At 37.3% G+C, this 13,996-nt stretch overlaps 1 protein-coding gene across 1 annotated transcript in view; it reads right to left on the reverse strand.

Moving 5' to 3' along the window:
* Positions 1–936: 936 nt before the first annotated feature.
* Positions 937–13,996, reverse strand: part of TPP2 (tripeptidyl peptidase II) — a gene marked incomplete at its 5' end in the record, with an annotated part of 42,003 nt that continues 28,943 nt past the window's right edge. Inside the window, 6 exons of the mRNA XM_009077139.1 lie at positions 937–1,182; positions 2,055–2,174; positions 7,555–7,762; positions 9,043–9,173; positions 10,010–10,106; positions 10,195–10,346. Coding sequence (XP_009075387.1) covers positions 1,093–1,182; positions 2,055–2,174; positions 7,555–7,762; positions 9,043–9,173; positions 10,010–10,106; positions 10,195–10,346 — 798 coding nt within the window. The remainder of the gene's footprint in view (positions 1,183–2,054; positions 2,175–7,554; positions 7,763–9,042; positions 9,174–10,009; positions 10,107–10,194; positions 10,347–13,996) is intronic.

Below are 13,996 nucleotides of genomic sequence, written 5' to 3' on the forward strand. Positions count from 1 at the left end.
TGCACCTTCTGTGCATTTATGTTTGTAAAGTTGCAGTTCTACCTAAGTTTTGCATCAAAAGTATTGAAAAAAAAACTAGCAAGACAAAAGACAAAGCAATTTGTCTCCAGTTGATCATATGACCTGTTCAAACTGACCAATTTCCTTCCACTGAAGGAACAAATGTTTGTAGCAATAGTTAGAAGGCTTTAACAGAAAGCTTCAATCTTCTGGGCTGCACTGAACTTCTGTTGTTTGTAAGGTGTTTCCCTTCAGCAAGTTTCATGTATGTATTCATCCAGAAACCAATACAATTTTTAGCTCCAGTATTTTTATTCATAATAAAAATCTTGTAAATTATCAGAGTGCACATGGTGTTTTTTGCTCTTCAACTCTGTACATTTATTCTGCTGGGTTTTGTACTTTGAACATTAATAAACATGTATGTATAGCTTTACAATATCTGACCAAGGTGTAACTGTCTGGCACTTTTAACCTGTATCAGCCTGTCCTGATACTCAGCTTCACATGGGTTTTTGAGTTTGCCTGAAATCACTCCAAAATGAAGATTTACAAGAGCACCTATGCATCAGCAATTCCGAGTTAAACACTGTAACAGTTCAAGAGGTTGAATTTTTCTTAAAAAAAATTAAATGTAAACTCTTGCAAATGATACAGGTGTCCTGTTATTTTAGTCTAATAAATAAGATTTTAGCTACTCTTGCAGTAGCTTTAAGGCCTTCATACGATTGAAATTAAGATCAAACATGTTAAAATTCAGTTTACTGTAAAAAATACAGAACTTGTACAGGTTTGCAGTTAAAAGGAAGAGTTCAGAACCTAACATGCATGCAGTAAGCCTTTCTAACCTAATTCCAAATCCTTGGTGTTGGCAGTTCTGGCACATCCATTGCCAGCAATGGGATGCACACTAAGGAGACTCCCTGTGACAGGAGCTAACAGGTATTAAGCTGTACCCAGGTGCCCTTACTGATAAATACACACAATAATCAGCATTCGGTAATGAAAACATGCTCTTGAATAAAAAGTCAGACTTATCTTTTCATCTCCTGCCCCATATAAAATCATTTTAAGTTTACAGCGGTCAATTTTCTAGAATACACAATAATCAGGTGGATACATGACAGGAAGCCAATTTTCAGTGAAACTTGCACAATGAGTCCATCCAAGCAACTTCATTAACTGAAGAAACAAAGCAGATATTAAAAAAATGAGTCTTATGCTTTTTAACATCTAAATCTAAACAAACGCTTCACTGATATCAACGTCTTACTACAAATGTCCGTTATCACCAGAAAGATAAAAGATTGGAGAACTGGTGATTTTTGAATTCCTAAGCCCTGAAAGGGGGAAAACATTCCCCACATTCTATAGGATCCACAGTCTTTCAATTCAACGCACAAAAACTGTCTTATGAATTACAGTAATTGCCCTTAATTCTCCACCTATATTCTACTAGCATTAATTATGATTAATAGCAGTAAAAAATAACAGTGGCAAAACATGGACATAATAGGACTTAAAATATGCAGATGATACTTGGCTAAGCTGTCTCTTTCTTTATGCCCCAAAGTTAGTTCCAGAAGGTTAAATTGACAGAAGGTCAAAAATGACAGAAGGTCAAAAAAAGTGAGAAAAAAGTTTTATCCTGTGAGGGTGGTGAGACACTGGCACAGGTTGCCCAGGGATGTGGTGGCTGTCCCAACCCTGGCAGTGTTCAAGACCAGGTTGGATGAAGCCTTGAGCAACCTGATCTAGTGAGGAGGTGTCCCTGCCCAGGGCAGTGAGCATTGGGACTAGATGATCTCTAAGGTCCATTCCAACCCCTAAATTCTATCATATGATGATAAAAATGAGTTACTAAAAAACTAGTGATTATATAAAAGAAATCACTACTATAAATGGAGGCCAAACCACAAAAGCCTAACTGAAGTTAAAACAATACATTTAGTAGTTTCTAAAATGTAGAAAGTATCAAAATTCATAAATACTTATATCTTACTTTTAAAACTCAGCATGAACTACAGCCCATTACTTGCCCAAATCCATCTCACCTGAATGCAGTTTTTCAAGTTGTCCTTTGTTGGCTTCTCTTCTGCAAGTTTTGTGGCAAACTTGAGACCTCTTCCATACATTTTATTTACCAGTGCATGCTTATAGGCAAAAGTCAAAACCTACAATGCAAATAAAAAACACCAAACCAAATTAGATATTAATATATATTACAAGGCTTAACAAGTAATAGCAAACTGTTCAGGCAGCAGAAGTGAATTAAGCAAAGTAAAACATTTACACAAGATAGTTTCCTTTGCAGTAAAATATATGATTTACAGTAGTACTTATAAACATGAACTTCCAGGAGACTATTTCTGACTTCATGAACATATTTGACTTCAGAACATCTCATGTTACACAGATGTCACTATTCTAAGTTTTGACTTAGCACTTTTCTAGCTTCTTTAGATTTTCATACTCTAGAGAAAATTGTATGGTATATTAAAAAAAATAATTAAAAGAATCAAGAACCAGGCAGGTATATCTTTGACCCACAGAAGCAAAAATCCAGTTGAGAATTCTCATGCCTGGGTAGTCACAAACTTACTGCAGAAACAAGTATGAATGTACATAGTGAATGATATATATATATACAGACACAGAGAAATGCACATAATTATAAAGAAGCAATGAAGACAGGTAAGCATGAAGACAAGCCTCAGGTTTCAGGTCAGCTCCTCACTACTGGTAGTTTATTAAGAAGAGGTTATAAAACAGCTTCTTCTTGATAACACGAATTCTGAACAGCTTTACAGTGATAATCAATGCCACAGATAAGGAGAGCAAATGAATGTGTCACTTAAGAGTTCATGTGAAATAAATCAGGTTCTTAACAGCCAAACACTGACAGTGTTCAGGGTATTGCAAGACAGTTCATATCATTTCAGCAGTTGCAGCACAAAGACTTGGAGCAATCAAGACACTGTTTCATACATTCCCTTCAGAACACTCACAGCAAACAGGGTATTTTGTGTTTTATACTGTAGAGTGACATGGCAGTAAAGTTGGTGAATATGAAGGTGTTTCTGTGGTTCGTAGTGTTTATGGAATGGTCTTTAAAGTTTGCTATTCACTTCCTGTGCTGGTTTGGGTTGGAGTTACCTTCCTTCTCAGTGGCTAGTATGGGGTTATGTTTAGGATTTGTGCAGAACACAGGGCTGATAATATGGAGATGTTTTGTTATTGCTGAGCAGAGCTTACACAGACTCAAGGCCTTTACTGCTCCCCATACTGCCACACTGGCAAGGGAGTTGGGGGTGCATGGGAGATTGGGAGGAGACACAGCTGGGACAGGTGACCCAAACTGACCAAAGGGATATTCCATACCATAGGACATCATGCTCAGTATATAAGGTGGGAGGAAGAAGGAGGAAGGGGGGACATCTGGAGTGATGGGCCCTGCTCTCCTGGAGGTGCTGAACACCTCCTGCCCATGGGAAGCAGTGAAATAAACTCCTGTTTTGCTTTGCTTGTGTGTGCAGCTTTCGCTTTCCCTATTAAAGTGCCTTTATCTCAACCCATGAGCTTTTCTAGCTTTTACCCTTTTGATTCTCTCTCCATCCCATCAGTGGGGCAGTGTGAGCAGCTGTGTGGTTGTTGGTGACTAGCTGGGGTTAAACCATGACACTTCCCCTCACTCATTACATTCTTCCTTTCCTCTGACTCCCCAATAAAAGTTATATTTTCCCCACTTAAAATATCCCATTTAGAAAAGCTAACAAAACCCCTTCAAGGATGCTCAGAAATGCGTTTAGCGTTACAGAAAAAAATATTATTTCTTAAGAATATAACAGGAAGGAACCAGAGATCTGACTCTTGCAAGGAAGTACCTCTAATTTTAGCAGCCTGAACACTTCCATTTAATGTAAATCACATGCACAAGTCTTTGCAGATGCAATACTTAAAAGACAGGTAAAAAAGAAATAACAAACTTAATTATCAAGCAAGTAAAGGTGTAATTTTGAAGCTCCATAATACTACGCCAATGAGAGCTGTTCGTTCTCCTTCTGTCTTCAGGGATTTATTTTGCTGTGTTAAGTATTCACTTAACCTGTTGCAGCTTGAAACACATATATGCAACAATGAGCACACAGCACCATTCACATACACGATTTTCCAAATATTGCTATTGGAAAAATACTTTGCATGCTGCATTCTCAATCCAATTATTTTGGATATTTACCTAAAGCAAAACACATCAGCAAACATATCTGATTAACTGCCCAGTGGATCCATTAGCAGACCAAGTTGGTTAAACTTAACTTAAAAAAATATATCTCCTTCTGTCAAAGATGATAGAACAACAAAACCAAATTTAAAAAAAAAAAATAAAAAAATGGAAAATGCATTGGAGCTCTCAGCAAATATAACATACTGGAGGCTAACCAGAAATAATGTCACTGCTCTATTAAGAAAGCTCTTACCTGACCCTCTAAGTTTTGAATGGTTATTGAACATCAGTGATAAAGGCAGGAGGAAAGCCACTGGACAGCATTTCTTTCGTAACAGAGCTTCCTAGAGTTTTTGTGGCAAGAAAACAAAGCATTTTACGAAACACCCTTGCTCTGGCCAAATAAAAGTTTGGGTATTTCTAAATGAGAAAAAGGTTCTCTGCTGGACCAAAAGGTTGAAAACAATGCTCCAAGAGCTCTTGATAAAAGACACTAATTTCTGCCTTAGTGCTTGGAAAAAACCAAACTCTAATCAGCTATATACAAGTTAAGTAAAACTACTAGAAGTTCATTAACACTTCAGAAATTAAGAATAATGCATGAGATGCTTTAAAATCAGAACAGGTTTACAAACAAAAGATGTTAGATAAGAAATAATACTCTACAACATGTACACACACTGGTCAAATAAAAAAATATCACAAGCTTTGTAAGATCACGGAGGTAAAGATCATGATTCCTCCATGTGTGCAAACAAAACACAAACTGAAGTCTTGTTAAGATGTAACACAGACAACAGCTGCTATAAAACCAGCAAATAAACCAACTTGTGTATCAAAAAGCAAGTAGCTAGATATAAGAACAGAAATGAATTCTAAGTATTGGATACTATTTCCTAATTGCAATAAATATAATTAAGGATAGCTTCTACATAACAAGTGATATGGCCCAGAAACTGCACAAAAAGCAATAACTAGGGTAGTAAGAAAAGGCAATGTAGACTTCTAGGGGTACAGGTTGGGGGATGGGTGGGGATCAATTAAAAAAAAATAAAATCACTGTTAGACACTTTGTTCCCCAAGCAATGACCTGTAATACTGCGTGTGCTAGGAGGCAGAGCCATGAAAGCAGCTGCATGTCCCTCTCCTAATTAGCTGCCTAATTGGTCACTGGCTATAAAGATGCATATTTAGGACAGGAAGATGCTGAAATGATCTCTCCCAAAACATCTGTGAGGCTAAAGGGTTTATAAGCCTGAAAACATCTTTTAAGAAAAAGAGTGTTTGAATCCAGCAATACCGAACTACCTAATAAAACTTTTCCAGTACCCTAATACTGTCAGCTATGAAAACAGACTCATACAATCAATTACTTTATTAAACAGTTAACTAAAATGTATCTACATTGACAATCTACATAGACAAAAAGGCTTTTGCTGCCTCTCACCCCACCAGTGAGGATACTGGGGGTGCACAAGAAGCTGGGAGGGGACACAGCCAGGACAGCTGACCCCAACTGACCAGAGGGATATCCCAGACCATATGGCATCATGCTCAGCATATAAAGCTGAGGGAAGGAGAAGGAAGGGGGAAGATTTGGAGAGATGGCATTTGTCTTCCCAAGTCACTGCTATGGGTGATGGAGCCCAGATTTACTGGAGATGGCTGAACCATGGGAAGTGGTGTCACTTTGCTTGTGTGCAAGGCTTGTGCTTTACCTACTGAACTATCATTACATCACCCTGAAAAGTTCTCACTCTTACTCTTCCAATTCTCTCTCTCATTCCACCACAGGGGAGTGAGCAAGTAGCTCTGTAGGTCTCAAGACAGTCAATTAGTTTAGATTTCCATTTGAGTAGTAAAACTTAAGAGGAAAAAGCAGACAAACATACTACATAAACAAGATGGTTTTTCCCATATGAAATGCTACAAAAACCTAATTGGTACCTTTTGGTACCAATTTAACAACACAGGAGCATCAATTCTCAGAGCAAAACCTGAATATCCACTTAGACAAAACCATGGTTAAGTCAGACAAAGAGAAAGGCTCAACTCCTACCCTATGCAATTCAGATCAGAGTTACTTATTCCAGGCCCAGAGCACACAGCTCAACAGTGCTAGGAATCACTACCTGTCTTGAAAACAAAACCACTAACAGAGTGAAACTCCCAATGGAATGTTCATATTGGCATTTTCCCACTGAAATGATTTCCATCAGCTTTAAAAAATAAAAATCAGAAGACAGAAGTAAACCAGGGCTTACTATAGTGGAACAAAGTACAGTATTTACAGACAGACAGCATGAAAGTCATATGATTAAAGCACAAAATCTGCTATCACAGGATACTTTAATCAGTTAATGATTACAAGAGGTAAGCTGAAAAGATGCATGTGTACATTAAAGTGAGGGTGAGCACCATCAACCTTCTTGTTCAGGCCTCCACATAAAGCACAAGTTCTTATGGGAATTTTATTTACTCTCAAGGATGTTAAAGTAGGGGTTTTTTTCAAATTTAAAAGTTTTTCTTTTGTAACTATCTGAAGTGGTTTGGTAATTTTACTTGATTATAAACAAATACATTGGCCACTTCACCTTCCACTAAAACACAGCCATATGCAAGAGTTAGGTACAGCAACTAATGAACATCAGTAGCTCAACTGTTAAAAATGTTGAGTCAAAACCTCTATAAATTAAAAGCTACACAACTAATCACCTAAAATGGATTGTTTTTACCCTTCTGAAATAGCTGTCTTGAATGAAGCTGACAAAAATTCAAGCCTTAGGATCAGGAATCTTGAAATATCAGGGAAAACTGTGCTAATAAATGTGTGTGTGATTATTTCCAATGGTTTCTTCCTTTACCTCTACAGATATTACTGACAGCAAAACACAGAACTTCCCTTGTCCACAGTGTCAAAGAGGCTACAGCATGCAGGACTGAACAGAGTAGGGATGCTGCACACTTGTGTGTACAGATACAACAGTGCAGAGCTTAATCAAAAATATTCCCTGGAAAGCACAGGAAGAAGCAATTCAATAAAGCAATCAGCTTTTTCATGGAAATCTGGTACTGTCTTATACCCTTCCCTGAACCTCTACGTTCACATGCACAGAGATGGGATTACCATGGATTTGACAGGCTTGGCAAAATCTCTGTGGAAAAAGGTCATTAAGGAAACACAACATATGGGGACAGCATGAAAAACTAGAAGGGAGGAATGTACAAGGCTGTGCATATAAAGGTACTGTATAATTCCAGGAGAAACCATCAGAAAATCAAACATGTAAAAGACAAAAATGTAAAAAAAATCTGCTCTGGTCTCTTACCTTGCTGTCAAAAAGATCAGTCCATTTTGTTGTTTCCCAGAATGTCTCTGTCAAAGCTTCTGAGCAGCTGTCATGATCCTCATCTTTGCCTTCTGCATCGCTGGACGCAGCCCCTTCTTGGGCCTGCAGGTGAAGGAGCTGGTCAGCCAGAGCACTTCCCTTTCGACAAAGTGCATCCACTAAAGTACTCTTCTGCTTATCCATTTCACTAGAAAAAACAAGAACAGCACAAAAAGTATTTGGAACTTTTTGCAGATACTTCATTAAGGACAGAATCAGTGCAGACTGAGTTTAAGCTAAGAAGTTTACAGCAGTTAGAACAAGCAAAATGAAAATAAGCACAAAGATAATTTTAAAAGCAAGGATATTTACTATGAATTAAATTAATAATGAAAAAATTACCCACAGACATTATGCATTGAAGAAACTCAATCATTCTTCTAAGTCTGAAATGCCTTTGCTGTCTTAAGGCAAGGACAACCCAGGATTCCAAAAGGAAGCCAGCATCTAGAAATACAGCTTTATAGCTCCTGGCATTATAAACTGAGAGTTGAATCCACCACTAACATGAGCAGACACAATTCTGCTGACTTCAAAGGAACTGCATCCATTTAAAGCACCATTGAATTTGGTGTTCCATTTCAGATGTTAGATTCAACCACATGACCTAATGGGTCAACTTACCAAGAAATGTTTAGAATGAAGTTTATTAGGCCATAGCTTTGCTTTTATATCAGCAATTCCAGAATTACACACAAATCTAAATCTAGGATACCCAGAACTGCTGGATTAGGTTTACAATTGAAATCTGGTATTTTACAGATAATCAAGAAATATGCATCTCCCATTTTAAGAGACTAATCTTCAAATTGGCTGCTCTGTTTGCTCCACACAGCAAGATCCAGACCAGGGTGTCACCATCAAAACACTGTCTTACTAAAGAAATACATACAGTGGTAATTCAGAAGAACAATCTAAAACTAAAAGAAACCCCAACAGGTCTCAAAACTACTCTGAAGCACAAGTATAGTCATGAGGCTTTTCACAAACAAAGTCTTTTGCAAGCAGTTACTTCTTAGACGGCTGTAAATTTTGTCATCAAATACAGACTGGAAAGGCTGCAAAATATAAAGAAAATGCAGGCAGCATTCAAAACACACACCTCTACTATATTCTAGTGGTCCCTCTAACCTTAGATTAATCTTGATACAAAAATGTAATACTTCATTTTTCTGATACATTAAAATTCTGAAAGCACCCTCATTTCTTTTATTGAATAAATAAAATCCTGCAGGTTTTAGTGTTCCTGCATTCTGGAAATATAATAAGAGAACACAATTTTGTAGGCAAATTTGAAACTACCTGTGCCCCAAAAAATAACACAACTTATCAAAAAAAAAGTTACACTAATTCCATTTCTTATACAGAGAGACAAAGCACACAGATTACAGAAATAGGATGCAAGAAAATTATTTACTGGGTAGGTACTTTTTTATAGTAGTTGCATCAGGCCTGGGATCAGTCTTCATGGCAAAATATACTGCTAATGCTGTCTGATCAATATGAGAGATTACAGTATTTGCAGCTTCAATAATTTCATCAAGTCTTTTCATTCGCTCCTAAAAGAAGAATAAAAAAGGTGTTCAGCACTATGAAATCACACTACTTGACTACTGATTCCACTAACCTGAGGATAACTGCACAAAGCTATGCAGAAATAACACTAGATAAAGCAACGTGTCCTTTTCTCTCCTCCCTCTGAATTTTGATTAAAACAACCTGACAAGTCTGCAAGATTTCCTGCAAACATCATCCATTTCACTGGAAATAAACCATGAAATATGAGGTATGTCTATGCAAAATGTAGAGTTTACAGAGAGAAAACCACCTTTCAGTAGAAAACAATGCTCTTACACAATGGCAACAGTTACTTAATTCAGAAATAAACATAAAAATCAGAATGATATAAAGATATTCAAGCTAGTGGCACAAACACAAAGGTTTTTATTTTCAAGATAAACAAAACCATCAGGTGCAAAGTTTTCTGTTCACAGTTCTCATCTTTGAGGACAGTGTCAAATGCTGGATTCAGCTGTGTCATTTCAAGGAGTTATTGTCCTCAACTGTCTGAGCAACTCTGCTAGAAGAAACTACCAGTCCAGCAGAGGTGTTTGTCTCAGTTACCACCTACTGCAGCAGACTAAACCAGTAAGGAAATTCACAATGTTTAACTGAACAAGGAGTAACTGATAAGGAAACATACTACAGTTAAAGATTCATCCATTCTAGGATTAAGCAAATCACAGTCAGTTAAGGGAGGCAGCTGTCACCAATTAGGATTTTCTGTTTGATAGTACTGAGCACAGTCACTTCAAGTCCAAACATATGTGAAGACTCAGTTGTTCAGCTACAGGGATGTATTGAGACAAATAAAGTTTAACAAGTGTTAAATAACCTTTTCAGAATCCAGCTGATGAAGTCTTGCAACATACAATGGAAGATGATTAGGAAATGCTTCTTTCAGCTCGTTATACATGTCACTGGTTTCCAGCCTAGAAGACAGGAGGATATAGCATGACATTACAGATTCTGAATAAGCTTTTGAACTTCAAGCTTGTATACTACTGACAGCAAACATACTTGGTCATCCACTGTATTTTTAGATCTCTTAAAGCTTCAGCAAATTCTTCTTTGACATCTTTTTCTTTTTCCTGTTCTCTTTCTTTCTCTTTGCTGCCATTTTTACTCTTTGATGGGGACGGTATCAGATGATAGTGAACAGTAAGGACATCCTGGGGGTGGGAAAAGAGACACATACTGAGACAGATTACAGTACACTTTTTTTGATGTTATATAAAAGCTAAATCATAGCCAGCAACTACTCTGAGCTACACATACAATGAGTAAGGACTCTGAGAGCAAAGGTATTAGACATTAAGAATTCAGGAACTGCTTTAACTTAAGCAATGCAAGGATGTAAATATTTATGACAGCACACAAGGTGTAAGAAAAGAAAGCCTAAAATTAAGCAAGTATGGCATTTTTATATTCAAGTAATTGAACACAATATTACGGATTAGGAAAGGTGAGTTTTTTGGTTTGGTTAAAAGGCAAAGATGACAGTTAGAGATACTATCCTACAAATCTGGCAATAAAAAAATGAATCAAGATGACCAAATTCTAAAATATAATACCACAGTAGGATAAACATATCACAGGATATACAGATTTAGTCCCCCCAAGATAATATTTCTTCCATGTGCCTAATGAATTAGCTGATGCATCCAGAGTTAACTGCTTTCCAGTTTGCTGCTAGACCTGCCAGTTTCACCTCTATCTGTGCTCAAATCAAGCAGACACAACAGCAAGACCTTAAGCCCTATATGTTAGCATAGAAATATCACTATAGTTTGAGTTCATGCTACACAAGTCAACAATTACCATCAGAAAATCAGCCACAGCTACTTAGAAGAAAAATCCCAACTCATCTTAGACCATGCTCTGCAGTCCATTTCCTAAGATGGTTTACACACAAGTTTGCAAATAAGCTAACATTAGAATTCAGTCACTGCTTCTAAAACATTACAACTGCAGGGAGGCCACTTTGTTCTTTTGAGTTTTAATGTTGTTATCTTTTAAAAAGCTTCTCCCTTAACAGTGAGGGTACATGTCCTGCTACTTTACATACAGGACATTTCAGAGAGGATCACCTAAGTTTAAATCCTCTAGATTAGTCTGTTGGAACACTGTGTAAAATATTGAGCTGTATGGTCAATTGCTGCAGCAATTTAATTATTCATACCAATTATTCCAAAATGCATTTGTGGGAATGCTTCCCATAAACCAGGTCAGTGTTGCCTAATGAAATGAAGCCTTGTGCAGAAGATGGAGTTATTTGAGGTTACTTAAATAGCAAGGACAAGAGTGACTGATAGAAACTGCTACGCCTAACAATGGACTCCAACACTGCACTGCTGAAACATCCCAGAACACTGATGCAGAACAATGTTATTTGAACTGCTAGTTCAAACAGCAGCAGCTTGCTATGGGTTACTGAACATAATACTGGTAAAAGAAAGTCACATCAATATTCCCTTAAGACAATTTTCCCAACTACTTAATGTGTAATCACAGAACCACAACACTGACTTTTACATATTTTTAAAAAATCCTAGTTTAGATAATGAATTTACATTGAAGTGCAGCTTTCACAGGAACTATCCTGCATACATATATTTCAAATATGAAGCACATGACAAGTCAGGACACCTGAATAAGCCTCCAGCAAGACCTAGGCCAGAGCACGACAAGACAGGTCATGGAATCAAGCACACACAGGAAGGTACAGAGGTCAGGAATGTGATATGGGGCTGGCTAAAGTAATCAGAACCAGAGAAAGCCACAATGTAGCTCGTTAAAGCAAACCAAACATTTGAAGATGCCTAAGAAGTTCGATTCAGGATTTTGTCCTGAATTGTTTACTGTGTTTTCTAAAAGTTGTCCTCTATTGAGACTAATGTTTTCCTAAGAAAGAAACCTCCCTTTGTAAGAAACATTCTTCCAATAGCTCAGGATTTCCTTCTGGAAAGTCCTTTTTTATCTTACTTGGCAACGTATTTTTGGAACTCTCTATCTATATCACCTCTGCATTCTCAAGCCTTGCCTGTACGAGAAGGCTCTACTACTCAAACCAAGCATAATTAGATTAACAAAATCCCACTTACGTGGATGAACACTTGAGACTAATTCTATGTAGTTAAACCATCAACAGTAAAATGTCATCTCCCCATTCTCTCAGCTAGGTCCATTGTGTCTCATGAGAAGCTGCAATCATTACAAGCTACAACTACTGAAAGGAAAGCAATGAGCTTCAGACCTAGGCACCTCCTTTCAGAAGGGCTTACAGAATAAGAGGTGCACTCTACTCAACAGACTTCAAACTTACTTCATGGGGTAAGCAAAGTTTAGGTGCTTATCAGATTTAACTAAACTATCACGAGACCCTAAGATGGACTGAAGGCTTTTCCCCTTGCACTATTCTATCTGCAAACACTAGGATCATTTATAAAACTTGGCAACCCCTGCAGGTACCAGAAGATCTCAGAATGACACTGTCATTGCCATTACAGAAATATTCATCATTAGAGACTAAGGAGAAGGAAAGCAGCTCTTCACAACTCAGTGCTTTGCTCTGTTCTCTTATTCAACCTTCCCTCTAACAGGAACAGAAATCCTAGCATGGTGTACTGGATTTGATTTTATATATACCTACAAAAAGGTACAGCTATGGACAGAAAGCCAGCAAGGGAACATATTGCCATTGATAAAATTACTTTAAGGGAACTTTCAAATTAATGGAAAATATGCCCTTTGTTTATCCTCTTAAAAATTATGCAGGATGTAAAACTTTGGAAGCATTATAGGATATGCACTTTGGTCAGTGTATTCTGCAGTTTGATAAGCCTCACTGAGTTTACTTTTAACTAGAACTACAAACTTCACACAAACAAGCACAGTGTCTTCAAAAACAGCCACCTCATAAAAGAGCTTAATTAACAGTTAGTTTGGCTTAAATACTTCAAATTAGGTTTTTGTCTGGTGATTCAACATCTAGTGCTTTATGTGTAAAGGACATGTGTACTATGGCTATTTGTACTTTAAAGCATTCACAGCAGAAGTAACCACAGGAAAGAAAACTCCTCCAAAGAACACATCCCAGGTCTCATTTTCCATTTCTCATGGATCTGCATATCAATGTGCATCTGCATACCAACACAGCTGACTGTCCACATGGAATCTGAATCTGCCTTAAATTGCATACACTGTGTTGCTTATTTTCATGGCAATACTCTTATTTAATGGAAAATTCTTGAAATCACCAGCCAGCCTTACCCAGAATTAAATCAGACATGTGCTTCATCCTGGTTTTGAAGGCCTCATGACTAAACAGGGATAGAGTCTTAATGCTTAAAGGAAATCACCCTTTTATGTTTGACTTCACAATAGTACTTATCAATATGTATAATGCATTTCTTGCTTTAAATTGCAGCAAAGGATGACAGAATAGGGAGAAAGATGTAGAAATTTTCTACCCCTGGGCTGAGTTGTTAGATATTGCTGTTCAAAAGTTGCATTATGTGAAACAACTAAAAAATTCTTCTTACAGAATAAAAAAATTAAAGAAAAATCAGTTATTTCTTTTTCGTTCTGTGTTCAGGACAAAACTTGGTGACAAGGGGAAAAAGTAATCAGATTGTAACTGGATTGCAAACAAAAACAGACACCTGTTTATTCAGTGAAGAGAACCCCTTGACATTTTTGCCCAGTTATAAAAGAATTAACTATCTTTGGAAAACTAGGCTGCATAACCACAAACTGCTTTTATGCAGAATAGAGAAGCTGCTGAAGTATGGGCTCAGTGAGCAGTCGAGAGGATTGAAAC

The sequence above is a fragment of the Acanthisitta chloris genome, unplaced genomic scaffold, assembly GCF_000695815.1.
Source record: "Acanthisitta chloris isolate BGI_N310 unplaced genomic scaffold, ASM69581v1 scaffold20646, whole genome shotgun sequence".
NCBI lineage: Eukaryota > Metazoa > Chordata > Aves > Passeriformes > Acanthisittidae > Acanthisitta > Acanthisitta chloris.